Here is an 11,756-nt window from a genome sequence, read left to right on the forward strand (position 1 = left end):
CTCCAGATATTAACATAAGTATACTTCTTACACATCTGTTCAGATTTTACAATTGCAAATTGGAGGGCCTTAATGATTAAAAAAATAATTATTCTATTATCTATTATATTATTGTGATAAATGTGTTATCATAATATAATTTTATAACAATGCATTAGCTAGTTTGGTGAAAGTCATCCATAGCCCACTCCTGAGCACTAAAGCAGAGGTGACAAGGCTGGGTTACGGGGATCTTATAAGAAAGCAATGAAAGAAATATGAACAGGAGATTGAAAGAAGCAGAAAGAGGATAAAATGCTAATTTAAATAGCTTAGCAGATTGTTTAACAGGAGAGGTATGCACAAAGTCCAGTGTGGGAGACAGAGCATACAGGGTAATTCAAAGAACTGTAAATAGGTACAATGGGATTAAATGAACAAACAAAGTATTTAAGCTGTAGGGAACGAAAGACATCTGGAAAATGAGATCAGATGGGCCACAGAATAGAGGAAGATCAATTACAAAGGACACTTGAAGCAAAAATTGTGAAGCACCACTAAAAGTGTGTGTGTGTGTGGGAGGGGGGGAACGCATCTCCAGCTTCCTTCTTCTGTGGATTTCAGGCTTTGAAAATGGCCCATGCGGGGATATCGCTGTCAGAGCAGGAGGCATCAGTGGCCTCGCCTTTCACCTCCCAGATCCCCAACATCCAATGTGTGCCGGAGCTGATCAGGTCAGTTGTGCTGTCTTGGGGTGCTGCTGCCTGCGCTGAGCTTGGTGTGTGGGGTCGGAAGTGGGAGTTGCGCAGCCGTGTGCAGGTTCCTGAGACAGATTGGTAATGAAAAATAAGTATTTATAAGTATTCATGGCTATAATGTGTGTGTATAAAAATATATACATACACACACAGCTGTGTGCACGTGCTACTCTGAAAGATGCTGATGAGCCAAACTTAGTTGTTTCCCAGTAACTGCATAAAATAAAGCATAAGGGGCTTTTTTTTTTTTTTTTTTTTAATCCTTAAATTCCAATACTGTGAGTGCTGCCAATAGAGGCCGATATTTTTGGAACAAGTAGAGGAGTAGAGTTACACAAGAGGGCAGGGATTGCAGTGACCACAGGACAGATTTGCTTGTCATTACCTTAAAAATTTGATATCCATATGCTGTATGCAGTCATGGAGCAGCCAGGAATAATGCCATTTAGCCAAATGTATGAAAAGACAATTACTTCTTTATGTAGCAATGCACTTGATTCCCAGAACTGTTGAACAAATTATAAATGAAAAAGCAGCAGCTTAAGCCAGGTATTAAAATTGTAGTTGGAGAATAAACACAAAGAAACAAAACATTGCAGATGAGGGGTGCTTCGGTGGCTCTGCATTATCTTAAGGCCAAAATATGCCTATGGAATTTAAACTATTTTCCATTCTTCTTAAGGATTCTAAACAAAATGAATTACTCTCCATAGAAGCAGAAACAACCTGTGGCACTAAAACCCCAGTACTGGGTGGGTTAGGGGTTTTTTTAGCTTTGTTTTGTGTTTGAGCAGGGAAGGTCGAGCTGCTTTGGTTTCTTCCTTTGCTGTGGTTAAATACCTGACCCTGTATGGCCTGATTCAGTTTGTTGGTACTGCTCTGCTGTTTTGGGTAAGTGTTTAATGCCAATCTTTTATCACCATGCTGTGGTCACTACAGGTTTTTTATCCTCAGTGGTATTACTCAGCAGGGGAGAGAAGGCATATGGGATTTCAAGGAGTAAGATAGAGTAAGGATAAAGTTTTGAAGATGTGAAAAGCTGGATAATTGAATAATAATTTACTACATGAAGTATTTCAGTTAATATCAGAACAGTTGAAACGAATGATGAAATAACCCTGCTTCCACAGCCACTAGTTTGGGTGTACCAACTGTGTCCATGTCTCGCCTACCCAAAGATGTTTCAAGCCTGGCACAACGTGAAGCTCTGGCTGTGCTTGCGGTTACTGCGGGCTGGGGGTGTGTGACCTGGTCTGGGTGGTCCATAGGTACTGGTGTCTGCTGGAAGAAGGGTGGAAAAACATTCACATCCCACTGGGTCACCTGCAAGGGCTCGCTCGTGCTCAAAGGTTGCATCAGGGTGGTGAGGATGCTGTTGCTGGCATGCTGCTGCTCTGAAGTGGCATTTGGTGCTACAGTTGGTGTCCTCAAAACTGACATTGGTAATCAGGTGGGCTCTTCTGTGTTTTTGTTCCAGCAGCTGCAAATCTTTGGGAATCACCAGTATTTGATACAAGACGTTGTCATTACACTTCTGGTTTGCCTAACAAGTAAGCAGCATGGGGAAGCCTGCTGTGTCTGTTGGAGAGCCTGAGTATAAATAGTCAACTTCTTTTTCCTACAAAAATTAAAACGAGAAGCCAAGTTCTGCTGTCAATAACACCATAACCATCGGTGGTAGAGAAATCCCTTGGGCACAGAGTGTGTCGTTTGTGCCTTTGCAAACACAGCTACAGGAATCTACAGAATTGATAGGGTTTGGATGTGAGACTCAATGCAAAGAGCAGAGGTTGCTCTGGTGGCTTCTAGCGGGGCTCAGTGTAACTTCAGCTCCAGCATGGTCCCAGCATGAGACCCAGTATGGCTCTTGGGCTCCCATGGGAATCCCCGCCTGCAAGTGGGGGTGATATTCCCCATCTTCCCTGAGTGTTTCCCTGGGGTGGGGATTCAGAGAGGGTTCAGATGGAAAACAGTGGACATAAAGCCCTTTCTTGCCTGCTTGTTAGACCCAGGCATGCATTTCTCACCCATGATGTTGGGATGGGGGATCTGCATGTGGCTCTGTTTGCCCAGTGAGTGCAGAGGGCTGCTGGTGGGCTGCACTGCCACTGACCACAAACACGACTGGTTTCTCTCCAGTGAGCTTGACCGAAGCTTATCCAAAGCTGGCACCCTACCGCCCCCCTGGCCAGCTCATCTCTCCTCCCTTGCTGCTCTCTGTTGTCCTCAACGTGTGCTTCACTGTAACCATGCAGACCTGTGGCTTCCTTCTGGTGAAGCAGCAGCCCTGGTATGTAGCGCTGGCCAGCCGGAGGTGAGTTGCTCTCCTCGCCCGGGACACCCGGCCCGCAGCTCTCGTTGTGGGGCCAGCCCAGCCCTGGGTGCACAGCAGCTCCCTGCTCCCCTCTGCAGCCCTCTCCTGGCTGCAAAGCTCTGCTGGAAAAAACAAACAAACAAACAAAAACCACAAACCCAAACACAGCCTGGAGGCTGGGGTTTTCTTGAACCCAGCTTGGCTTTAAAATGGTTGCAGGTTTAGGAGCTGGCTCATTTTGTGTTTGCACAATGCAAAAAAACTTCCCCATGTTCCAGAGCCGACTTATGATATATCAGTGAGCATCCCACCACGGTGCAGAACGAGGTGGGCAGGGGGGAGGCACATCAAGGCGACTCAGTGGGGATGCTCCTGCATACTAGGGCCCAGCTGCAGCCCTTGCCCACTGCGCAGAGGCTGCGCGCTGCCAGCGTGGTGTGCGGGCAGCTGGGGCATGCTTCCTCATCGCTGTCTTGAGCACTGCTCTCACTGCTCGCCTGGGAGACGAGATTTTGGCACGGGGCAGGGATTAAGTTGTTTTTTGTGATTTTGTTTGTTCATTTTTAAATATGTTTTTCATTCCTGTGGGTGATACCTGGCTGTTACGGTAGGCTGGGTAGGAGAGAGGAGGGAATTGCTGTTGCTGCTCACTCTTGCAGGAGAAAGCAGGGACAAAATGCTGAGCGTTACCTTACAGACATTGCTCTCTGGGGAACCAGACTGTGCTCACCACCAGCCCCAAGGGGAATGGTACCAGCAGTGTCCAGAGCACTGTCCTCAGTTACGAAGACACGACACTGTGGCCATTGACCACTATCAACTGCATCATTGTGGCCTTTGTCTTTTCCAAGGGAAAGCCCTTCCGGAAGCCCATCTACACCAACTGTGAGTAGAGCTGGAGTTATGTGTGCTTTGCAGCCTCCCTGCCCCAAAATAACTATGGCAGGAGAGGCTGCTAGGGAAGGGATGCCATGGCTTTTTTTGTACCCATGCCGGTGACTGGCATGCAATATAATTGTTGTGTATCCGAGCTCCTACTTCCCCGTCTCTAAAAGAGCACACTGAGCACTCCATGTGTTATCTTCCTCCTTGAGAAAAGAAGCAGCAGAGCTGAAAAAGGAGACTGCAACTTGGAAAGTATGTGCTTTCCAAAAGACGATGTACTGGGTTCAGTGCAGAACTGTGTATTACTGAGAACACAGATAGCATATAAGGATCAGATGTATTTGTTTCAAAATCCCACATCAAAAAGAGCTCCTCTGAGATGCGGTCTTACCTTGTCTGACTTCCATTCCTAGAGATGAGAAAGAAAAGCTTGTGATAATATCACTGTTAAAATCCTCTCACAGAAACCTTTGATTTTCTGTTTGAGTTTTGCAGACATGATTTACCCCTACCAGGCTCCAGCTGACTGATAGCTCTTTTGCAATTGCAGCTTTTTACTCATGGATGAGAGGACAGGATTTTGCTTAACCTTAGCAGAGCTGATTTCATTAGGTATTTTGTCAAAAGGCAGGTCCCAAACCCATTTTGCTGAGCCCTGATCACCCACGGAAGAGAGGTGAGGCCAGAAGAAGCTGCCCTGCAAGCAGCCAGCCTGGGGCAGAGACGACTCTCAGCTGAGGAATCTGCTCACACCTCTGTGCTTCATCCCTGTTCAGGAACAATCACTAGGAGGAAGCAAAGAGCAATTCCCTTCTTTTTGCCACCCACTCAGCCCTGTCACCTCTCCACCCTGGCAGTGAGGAAGGTTGCAGGAAGCTGTTGACCCAATTTGCCTGCTAGTTTTAGGTGCTCAGGTCCTGCTAATTGCCAGGATTTTGGCACCTCTGGACCCCTGAGCCATTTGCCATTACTTTATGGCCTCCTGCTCCTTTGGAAAAGGATGCAAGTCCAGACAAGCTCTCCCCGTGCAAGACACAAGCATTGTCCACCTCCGGACTCGTCAGTCGCAGAGCACCCCGCCACAAGAGCAATCTGCCTTCTCTCCTGCCTGCTGTCCAGGTGCCCAGCTGAGCAGGTGGAGCAGGGAGCACAGGGGAAGGATGCTGGGGTGGCTCACAGCAGAGCCCTTTTGAGGCAGATCCCTGTGCTTGTTTAGGAATCTGAAAGTGCCAAATCACTTGTGCAAGAAAAACAGTGCAGGTGGTGAGCTTTGCAACAGGCTGCTGGGGAGTAGTAGCTCCTCTAGGTTTTAATTCCACAGCTCTTCTAGGCACATAAAAAAAAAAAAAACCACAACAATAACAAAAATTAAAAAATTACAGGCTGGCAGTTTTATAGTTTTAGTATTCGGGGCTCCCATCAACCTATTTGCAGAGTTTGGTCATCAAAACCCACCATTCCCTGGCCCACCAATGCTCTTGTTTCCCCAGATGTGTTTTCTGTCCTCCTGGCCCTCCAGCTTGCAGTCTGCCTCTTCCTCTTTTTTGCCGACATTGATGCTGTGTACCGTGGCATGCAGGTAAGCCAAAACAAAACATGCATTTTTTGCTTGCCCTTTACATAAGCATACAGAGCACAAGCCACAGCTACAGTCATCTTGGAAGTGAATTTGCTGATTTGATGCTGACTGGGCAGCCCTTTCAGACTTCTCTAACATCCCTCCAACAAGGGCTTGATTAACGAGGCAATCCTCCTCCCCCCTGCAGACAGGGTGGCGATGGGGAGAAGAAGAAAAAACACTTTATATCGTGCTGAGCTGTTCTTCCTAACAGAAAAGCACAACGGCACGGAGCGTGGGTTTGCACGTTGGAGGTTTGCTGGCTGGAGCAGCAAGCATGCAGGGATGGCTGCTGCTGCCACCCCTCCTGGAGCAGGATGAGCTCCCGTGGGGCTGTGCCTGCCTCTGCCTGGCCAGGGCACAGGACAGGTGGCTGCCACCAGCTGTGCCGCCCCAATAACGGGAACCCAGCTGTCTGACAGCGGATGGAGGCAGGCAGAGATCTGCCGTTAGTGTGGACATGCACACATTGCACATCGGCTGCGGCTCCCCAGAATATTTGGGCACCAAACCCTGCCCTGGGCACCCAATCTGCTGGTTTCAGCAGCAGTGTCAGTAGTGGAGATGTCAAGGAGCTATGTGCCAGGGGGAAGCTGGCATCAGACCCTCCAAGATCTCTGTGACAAGGGATTACTGTTGCTGCCTACTGCTTCCTCCATGCATGCCATTGGGAACATGTTAGTCAGCCTCTCAAATCATTAGGAACAGATGCAAATCTTGGCAAGGCATTCAAACCTAATTGCTGCTCATGTCTTTTCCAACAGTTTCTGTGCACTCCTGTGATCTGGAGAGTTTATGTCTTACTGATGCTCCTGGCCAACTTCTGTGTATCTTTTTTTACAGAGGTGAGTGCATTTGTTTACCGACTGCTCCCTTGTGTGAGCAGCAGGAGCAGCATCCATTTGGGACTTTCTTCCCCCATTTGCAGCCATGCTCTCCTCCTGCAGAAGCACAAATCCTCAGGGCCTTTTTTTTTTTTTTCTCTGTTTTTTTTCCTCAAGACTCACTGTATGTTGATCAAATACACTTGATGCAGCTCCAGAGACAATTTAGACCCCATCCCTTAAGCCTTTATAGAGTGAGCAATGCCATACAGCTACCCGGGAGGGAGCAGCATGGGTCTGGTGTTTGGCCCTGATTTTAATATCATTTCCCTCTTACCCTGCAAGCAGCCAGGCCAGAAGCTGCACCAGCTTGTGCAGCAATGGCTAAGCCCTAAAGCAGGTCCAGGGGCTCACAAAGCGGCATGTTGTGGGTCAGGGCTGGCTGGGCCATCCCGGGTGGGAGCGTTGGGTTGTGTCCAATGCCAGGTCTTGTCCCCTGTAGGGCAGCACGTTCCCAGGTGTCCCACAGCCCCAGAAGGAAATATAAACTTGTCCCTTGGTTATCACCTTCAGCAGAACAGCCTGAGATCGATGTTCTCCTGATATAATGGAGCTGGCACATGGCACGGGAGCTGGCTTTGGTCCCTCTCCACTGATGCTGTGCCATCTCACTCCACAGGATGTTCTCCTGCAGAACAAGCACCTCTGGATGCTGATTAAAGCCTGCTTTGGGTACCAGTCGAAGAGCCAGTACCGAAAATGGCAGAGGATGCTGCAGAGGGATCCAAACTGGCCTCCAGTAAACACAAAGGACTTTGCAGCCAAACGCATGGCTGAGGTTTACGTTAACCCCAGCTATGAGCATGGGGACTAGGGGAGAGCCTGCAGCTGGGCACGGGGCTGCCGTGCCCGCACTGACCAGCTTGTACTTGCATCACTCAGATTTCTGAACTCCCTGAACAACCCCTCCATTCAGAGGCAGGCTGGCTGTGCCCTGGAACAAGGGTGAGGATTATTCTCTCACTTGCTGGTAAAATAACAGCTTTGACTCTACTCCATGGCAACAGCAGCTCTCCAGCCTTGCCAGCACCTCCTACAAAGGCCCGGCAATACTGAGCACAGTGAAGCGGTGGCTGCGGCTGCTGTTCCACCAGACCCTGTCAATGCACCCCCTGAGCTAGATGGCCCCGTTAGTGACCTAACCTTGACTGTAATGAGGAGCATATGTGCAATTGCAAAATCCTGCTATAAATAAGCTTCCACAGCTTCCAAGCACTACGAGAAAATTCCACGTATGATGTAATTCTGGTTTTCTTCTACTCCAGAGCAAGTTACAGCTGTGAGAGGGTGCACACGCTGTCCTGGCCTAACCCTCCCTCGCCAGATATAACGTGCTGAGTGCCAGGAAGGTTTAAGCTCAGGCATTGCAGCAAGCCGGGGCTGGGCAGGGAGATGCCCTCCTGATGGGGAAGAAGGAAAAGCTGCACCCCTGCCCACACTTAGCGCCCTGTCACAGCCAGCTTCTGGCCTCTGTTTGGTGCCACATGGCACCGCCACTTTCAGGGCACACTGGGCAGAAAGCAGGGCTAAGCCACAGCTACCTGCTTTCACCAGGTCATGCCAAGAGGCAGCCGCTAATGTGCGCTGGTGCTCCCTGCTGCACAGTACAGGAAGCCGAGCCCAGCTGTGCTTACTCTGTCATCCTCACGTTGTTCAGCCTCAGAAGAACTTCTGGCTACATTTACAGGACCCAAAATAGGATGTCCAGGTTCAGTTTTATTATAATACATTTTCCCATATTAAAAAGAATCTTATTTAATTGCAACAACAAAGAGCACTACAAAATATGACCAGAAGGCTTGGCCTTGTTATTTCAAACATTGAAACAACTGCTGTTTAAAAAAAGCTTCTGATCCAGTTATATACATGTTAAGAGCAGACAAAAATAGCAAGCTGCTTACAGACAGCTTTTGCTCTCATCTCTTATAACAGTCCAGGCAGTTGCATGTGGTGAAGGCAACACAGGATTTCTTTTTTTTTTTTTAGTATGCAACCCGCAAATAGCACAGTTCCAAACGTGCAAGCCAAATATTCTCCATAAAGAACAATAAACCACACTTTTCCTAAGCAGCCACACACTGGCACTGTGCCTGGCAGATGGTGGGGCTCTGTAGGTTTGGGGATGCACAGCTCACTCTGCAGGCGTGCAGGGACACTGGCTTTGCCATCCTGCTGGCTGGGGGAGGCTCTTCCTCGTGCTGGAGCAATGCGCTGCTTGGACTCCGTGTCTTGTCATGGCAGAGCCAAAGGCAGGCTCCTAGCTGCCCCTGCAGTCCACGGTGCCCTTTCTTTAAACCTCGGCCCTTTGTCAGACCAAGGAATAAGCTTAGTCACGTCCTTGGTCAACAACTGCTGCACTTACACAGATGGAGATTGAAACTTCAGTGGCACAGCAGTGCCAGTGTGGGGCAAACAGCTGCCAGAGGAAAATTGCCTGGGGGTTTTGTCAGACCGCCCAAACCAGGGGCCTCCAGATCCCAAAGGGAGTCAGGGATGCCAGGCAAAAGGACAGTTTCACAGGCAGGAGAAAACAGAGCCAGGCACCATCACACCCAAAGCACCCATTTTAAACACTGAGGGACACAGCTCGTAGGCCCTGCTTCCCCCACACCTCCAGACCTTGCATGAGGGGCTCAGAGCTTGGGAACTGCAGCACAAGCTCTGAGACATGGGATGTGCCTCTCCTGCTGGCTCAGCACCAGGGTTCCACCTGGATGGGCCCTCGGATGGAAGGCACACAACAGCCGTCAGCAATAGTTTTGCATTGCTTCTGTTTAAGAAAAAAAAGTTAAAAAAAGTAAAAATGTTTCTTCACACAGATTAAGAAAGGTTATTCACAGAAGGCCCAGAGGATCCAGTCTGTAGAAACGTGTGTGCCGGAAGTCTGTACCAGTCCTCAGCAGAGCCCTGGGCTGTGAGGATGGAGGATTTTCTTGCAAGTGCTCCCAGACCAGCACAAACGTCATCGCAGGCAGCGTCATGAAAGCAGCTGTGGCAAACAGGCTAGCGCTGCCCTCAGCAAGGGTCACGCAGTCAGTTAGTGAGTCTCGGTGGTGGCCACGGCCACCACATGTCCCGTGTCCTGCCGGCAGCCCCTCAGTACTGCCTCTCTCTGGATCGGCTCCGTAACAAGCCCAGCAGGGAGAAGGCACCGGCGGCAGCGGTTACAAACCCGATGGCACTGATTGCTCGGTTGGCCTGCAAAGGGGGAAGCAAAACACAGGCTGGCAACGTGATGAGCATTTTCTCCTCCAGGCATGCTAATGAAGAGCAGGCAGAGCTAATCAAGGCAATGAAGTGAATGCAAGAGACAATTGCCCTATAAGTAGAAGGGGACAGGGGTGTTCCCCATGCCCTTACCTTTGGGCTGAGCAAGAGGGCCACTGCCAGGCTGCACACAGACCATAGCAAACCACCTGGCCCAGGGGCTGTGGTGAGGTTGTAATGGTTTGGGCTCTGGCCTGGGGCTTTGCTGTCCCCATGCAGTCTGGGGTCTGTGCTGCAGGAATTTCTGTGCAGACTCTGCAAGGAGGTGCCCGGAGAAACGTGCGGGGGCTACCCCATGTCACCTACCTGCTCAGAGACCCCCTCACCGTAGCGCAGCAGCGTCACGAAGTGCTCGCAGTTGTTGCCCAGCAGGTCGTAGGACACCTCCTGGTTGATGAGGTACTCAGCCTGCCGGATGATCTCCTCCACAGGAAGGGGAGCGTAGGTGCCGTCGTACTTGTTGTTGATCTGGTAAGTGTCATTTCCCACCACGTCCTTCAGGAGCTGCATCCTCACCCGGGCCTTTCGGCTGAACACTGACTTGGCGCTGCCCAGCGTGGCCGGGGGCCCCTCATCTGGGGGAGGCAGGCACAGGGTGAGCCAGGTCAGCCCCATACAGCCCCTCTGAGACTCCAAATGAATTGTTTTTTGCCATCTGTAGCATTTGCTCAGGGCCCCTGAGTACATGTGTAGCTCCAGGAGCAGTGAAGGGGACAGCAAAAACCCAAAAGGACCCGGGGGGGGGGACCCACACAGCCCTTCAGACTGCAATTCCCCCACCCTGAGCCACAAGCCTCCCCTGGTGCCCAAGCCCCTCACGCAGGCTGGTGCTGAGCATGTTCCCAAGTGGTAGAGAAGGTCTGGAGACACGGCCCATCCCTATTTCACCGCATGGGATTTAAAGTCACCAGGGGCTAAAAGATGGGCCCAGGGCAACGCAGCCATATCTGCACACCCTGCCCCTTCCTTGTGCTCTTCCCCACTTCCATCACGGAGCTGCCAGGACAGCTGAGGCCACGTGGGGCCAACCACCTGTGTCGGGAGGGAGGCAGGGCCCCAGTCACCCCAAAACTGCACCCTGCTGGGCTGCGCCAGCCTTACCGACGGGCGTCACGTTGATGATGTACCCGTCCCCCAGGTAGAGGGCCCAGTGCTGGTAAGCCGGCCGGAAGATCTCAATCAGGTCCCCGGGCTGGGGGTCACCAGGGTGGGCAGCACTGAACCTCTCGGGAGCTGCCATCTTCACAGTGCCAGGTCACCACGTGCCCCTCTGGCTCAACGCGAGACACGTTGCAGATGTCTGGGGCGTGCAGAGGGCATCTGCTGGGGAGTGGCAGGGCAGGAGATCATTAGGGCAAGGCACATGCGTGCTGGCACAGGGCATGAAATGAAATCCACCCCGTCCTGCAACGCCATGCGGGCAAAGGGTGAAGCCACCGCGGGCTGTGGCCAGCACCCAGCTCTCAGCACTCGCCGCACGGCCCTCTTCCGGGATACAGGCACCGAGCTGCTCCCCCCGCCACCCCCAAGCCCTTCGGAGGCTCTCCCAAAAACAGCCCCATGGGGCCAGCTCCGCTGGAGGGTGGCAGCCCCCGGGGGGCTGCGGTTGCAGCTCTCCCGCTGCCCTGCGGCACCCCGGGGGGGGGGCTGCATCTCCCCGAGAGGCCGCATCCTGCCGGCAGCCCCATCTCCATCTCGCCCCCCCGCCCCCGAGCTCTCCCGGTTCCCCGCTCACCCCCAGCTCCCGTCCTGCTGCCGCCGTGCCCAGGCTGCGGCCCGGGGCGAGGCTGGCGGCGGAGGCCGGCCCCGTTCCCTGGCTCCGTTCCCTGGCTCCTCCCGGCCGCTATAAATAACCGCAGCCGGGCAGGCTCCGAGCAGGCGGCGCTGGCACCATCCCCGTGCTTAGACCCGGGGAGCTGCCCGCCTGCAAAGCCCCCGGCCGGTCCCCCCACAGGGCTGCTCCTGGAGGAGAGGTAGGTGGGCATCCTTTCCACCCCGAGAGCTGTTTCACTGTGCTGGTAAAGAGAAGCGAGGGAGGTGGAGCTCAAAGT

At 51.9% G+C, this 11,756-nt stretch overlaps 2 protein-coding genes across 5 annotated transcripts in view; one reads left to right on the plus strand and one right to left on the minus strand.

The window, feature by feature from the left end:
* Positions 1 to 7,252, plus strand: part of LOC118247059 (probable cation-transporting ATPase 13A5) — a 30,708-nt gene extending 23,456 nt beyond the window's left edge. Inside the window, exons 23-30 of the mRNA XM_035544742.1 lie at positions 604 to 713; positions 1,532 to 1,628; positions 2,215 to 2,287; positions 2,877 to 3,051; positions 3,749 to 3,936; positions 5,427 to 5,515; positions 6,319 to 6,399; positions 7,058 to 7,252. Of these exons, the coding sequence (XP_035400635.1) occupies positions 604 to 713; positions 1,532 to 1,628; positions 2,215 to 2,287; positions 2,877 to 3,051; positions 3,749 to 3,936; positions 5,427 to 5,515; positions 6,319 to 6,399; positions 7,058 to 7,252 (1,008 nt within the window). The remainder of the gene's footprint in view (positions 1 to 603; positions 714 to 1,531; positions 1,629 to 2,214; positions 2,288 to 2,876; positions 3,052 to 3,748; positions 3,937 to 5,426; positions 5,516 to 6,318; positions 6,400 to 7,057) is intronic.
* An 884-nt stretch (positions 7,253 to 8,136) lies between these two features.
* On the minus strand, positions 8,137 to 11,534 carry PLAAT1 (phospholipase A and acyltransferase 1). Of its 4 annotated transcripts, none has more exons than XM_035545088.2 (4): positions 11,441 to 11,534; positions 10,807 to 11,025; positions 10,032 to 10,280; positions 8,137 to 9,636 (listed from the first exon to the last, which is right to left on the minus strand). In XM_035545088.2, exons 2-4 carry the CDS (start codon positions 10,943 to 10,945, stop codon positions 9,476 to 9,478), a joined length of 549 nt encoding a protein of 182 aa, XP_035400981.1. In that variant the 5' UTR covers positions 10,946 to 11,025; positions 11,441 to 11,534; the 3' UTR covers positions 8,137 to 9,475. The 4 variants fall into 4 exon arrangements, with proteins under 4 accessions (XP_035400981.1, XP_035400983.1, XP_035400982.1 ...); XM_035545090.2 differs by having other exon boundaries at positions 10,012 to 10,280; XM_035545089.2 differs by having other exon boundaries at positions 10,807 to 11,028; positions 11,441 to 11,526.
* Between the last annotated feature and the right edge of the window lie 222 nt (positions 11,535 to 11,756).

Source organism: Cygnus atratus, chromosome 9 (assembly GCF_013377495.2).
Source record: "Cygnus atratus isolate AKBS03 ecotype Queensland, Australia chromosome 9, CAtr_DNAZoo_HiC_assembly, whole genome shotgun sequence".
NCBI lineage: Eukaryota > Metazoa > Chordata > Aves > Anseriformes > Anatidae > Cygnus > Cygnus atratus.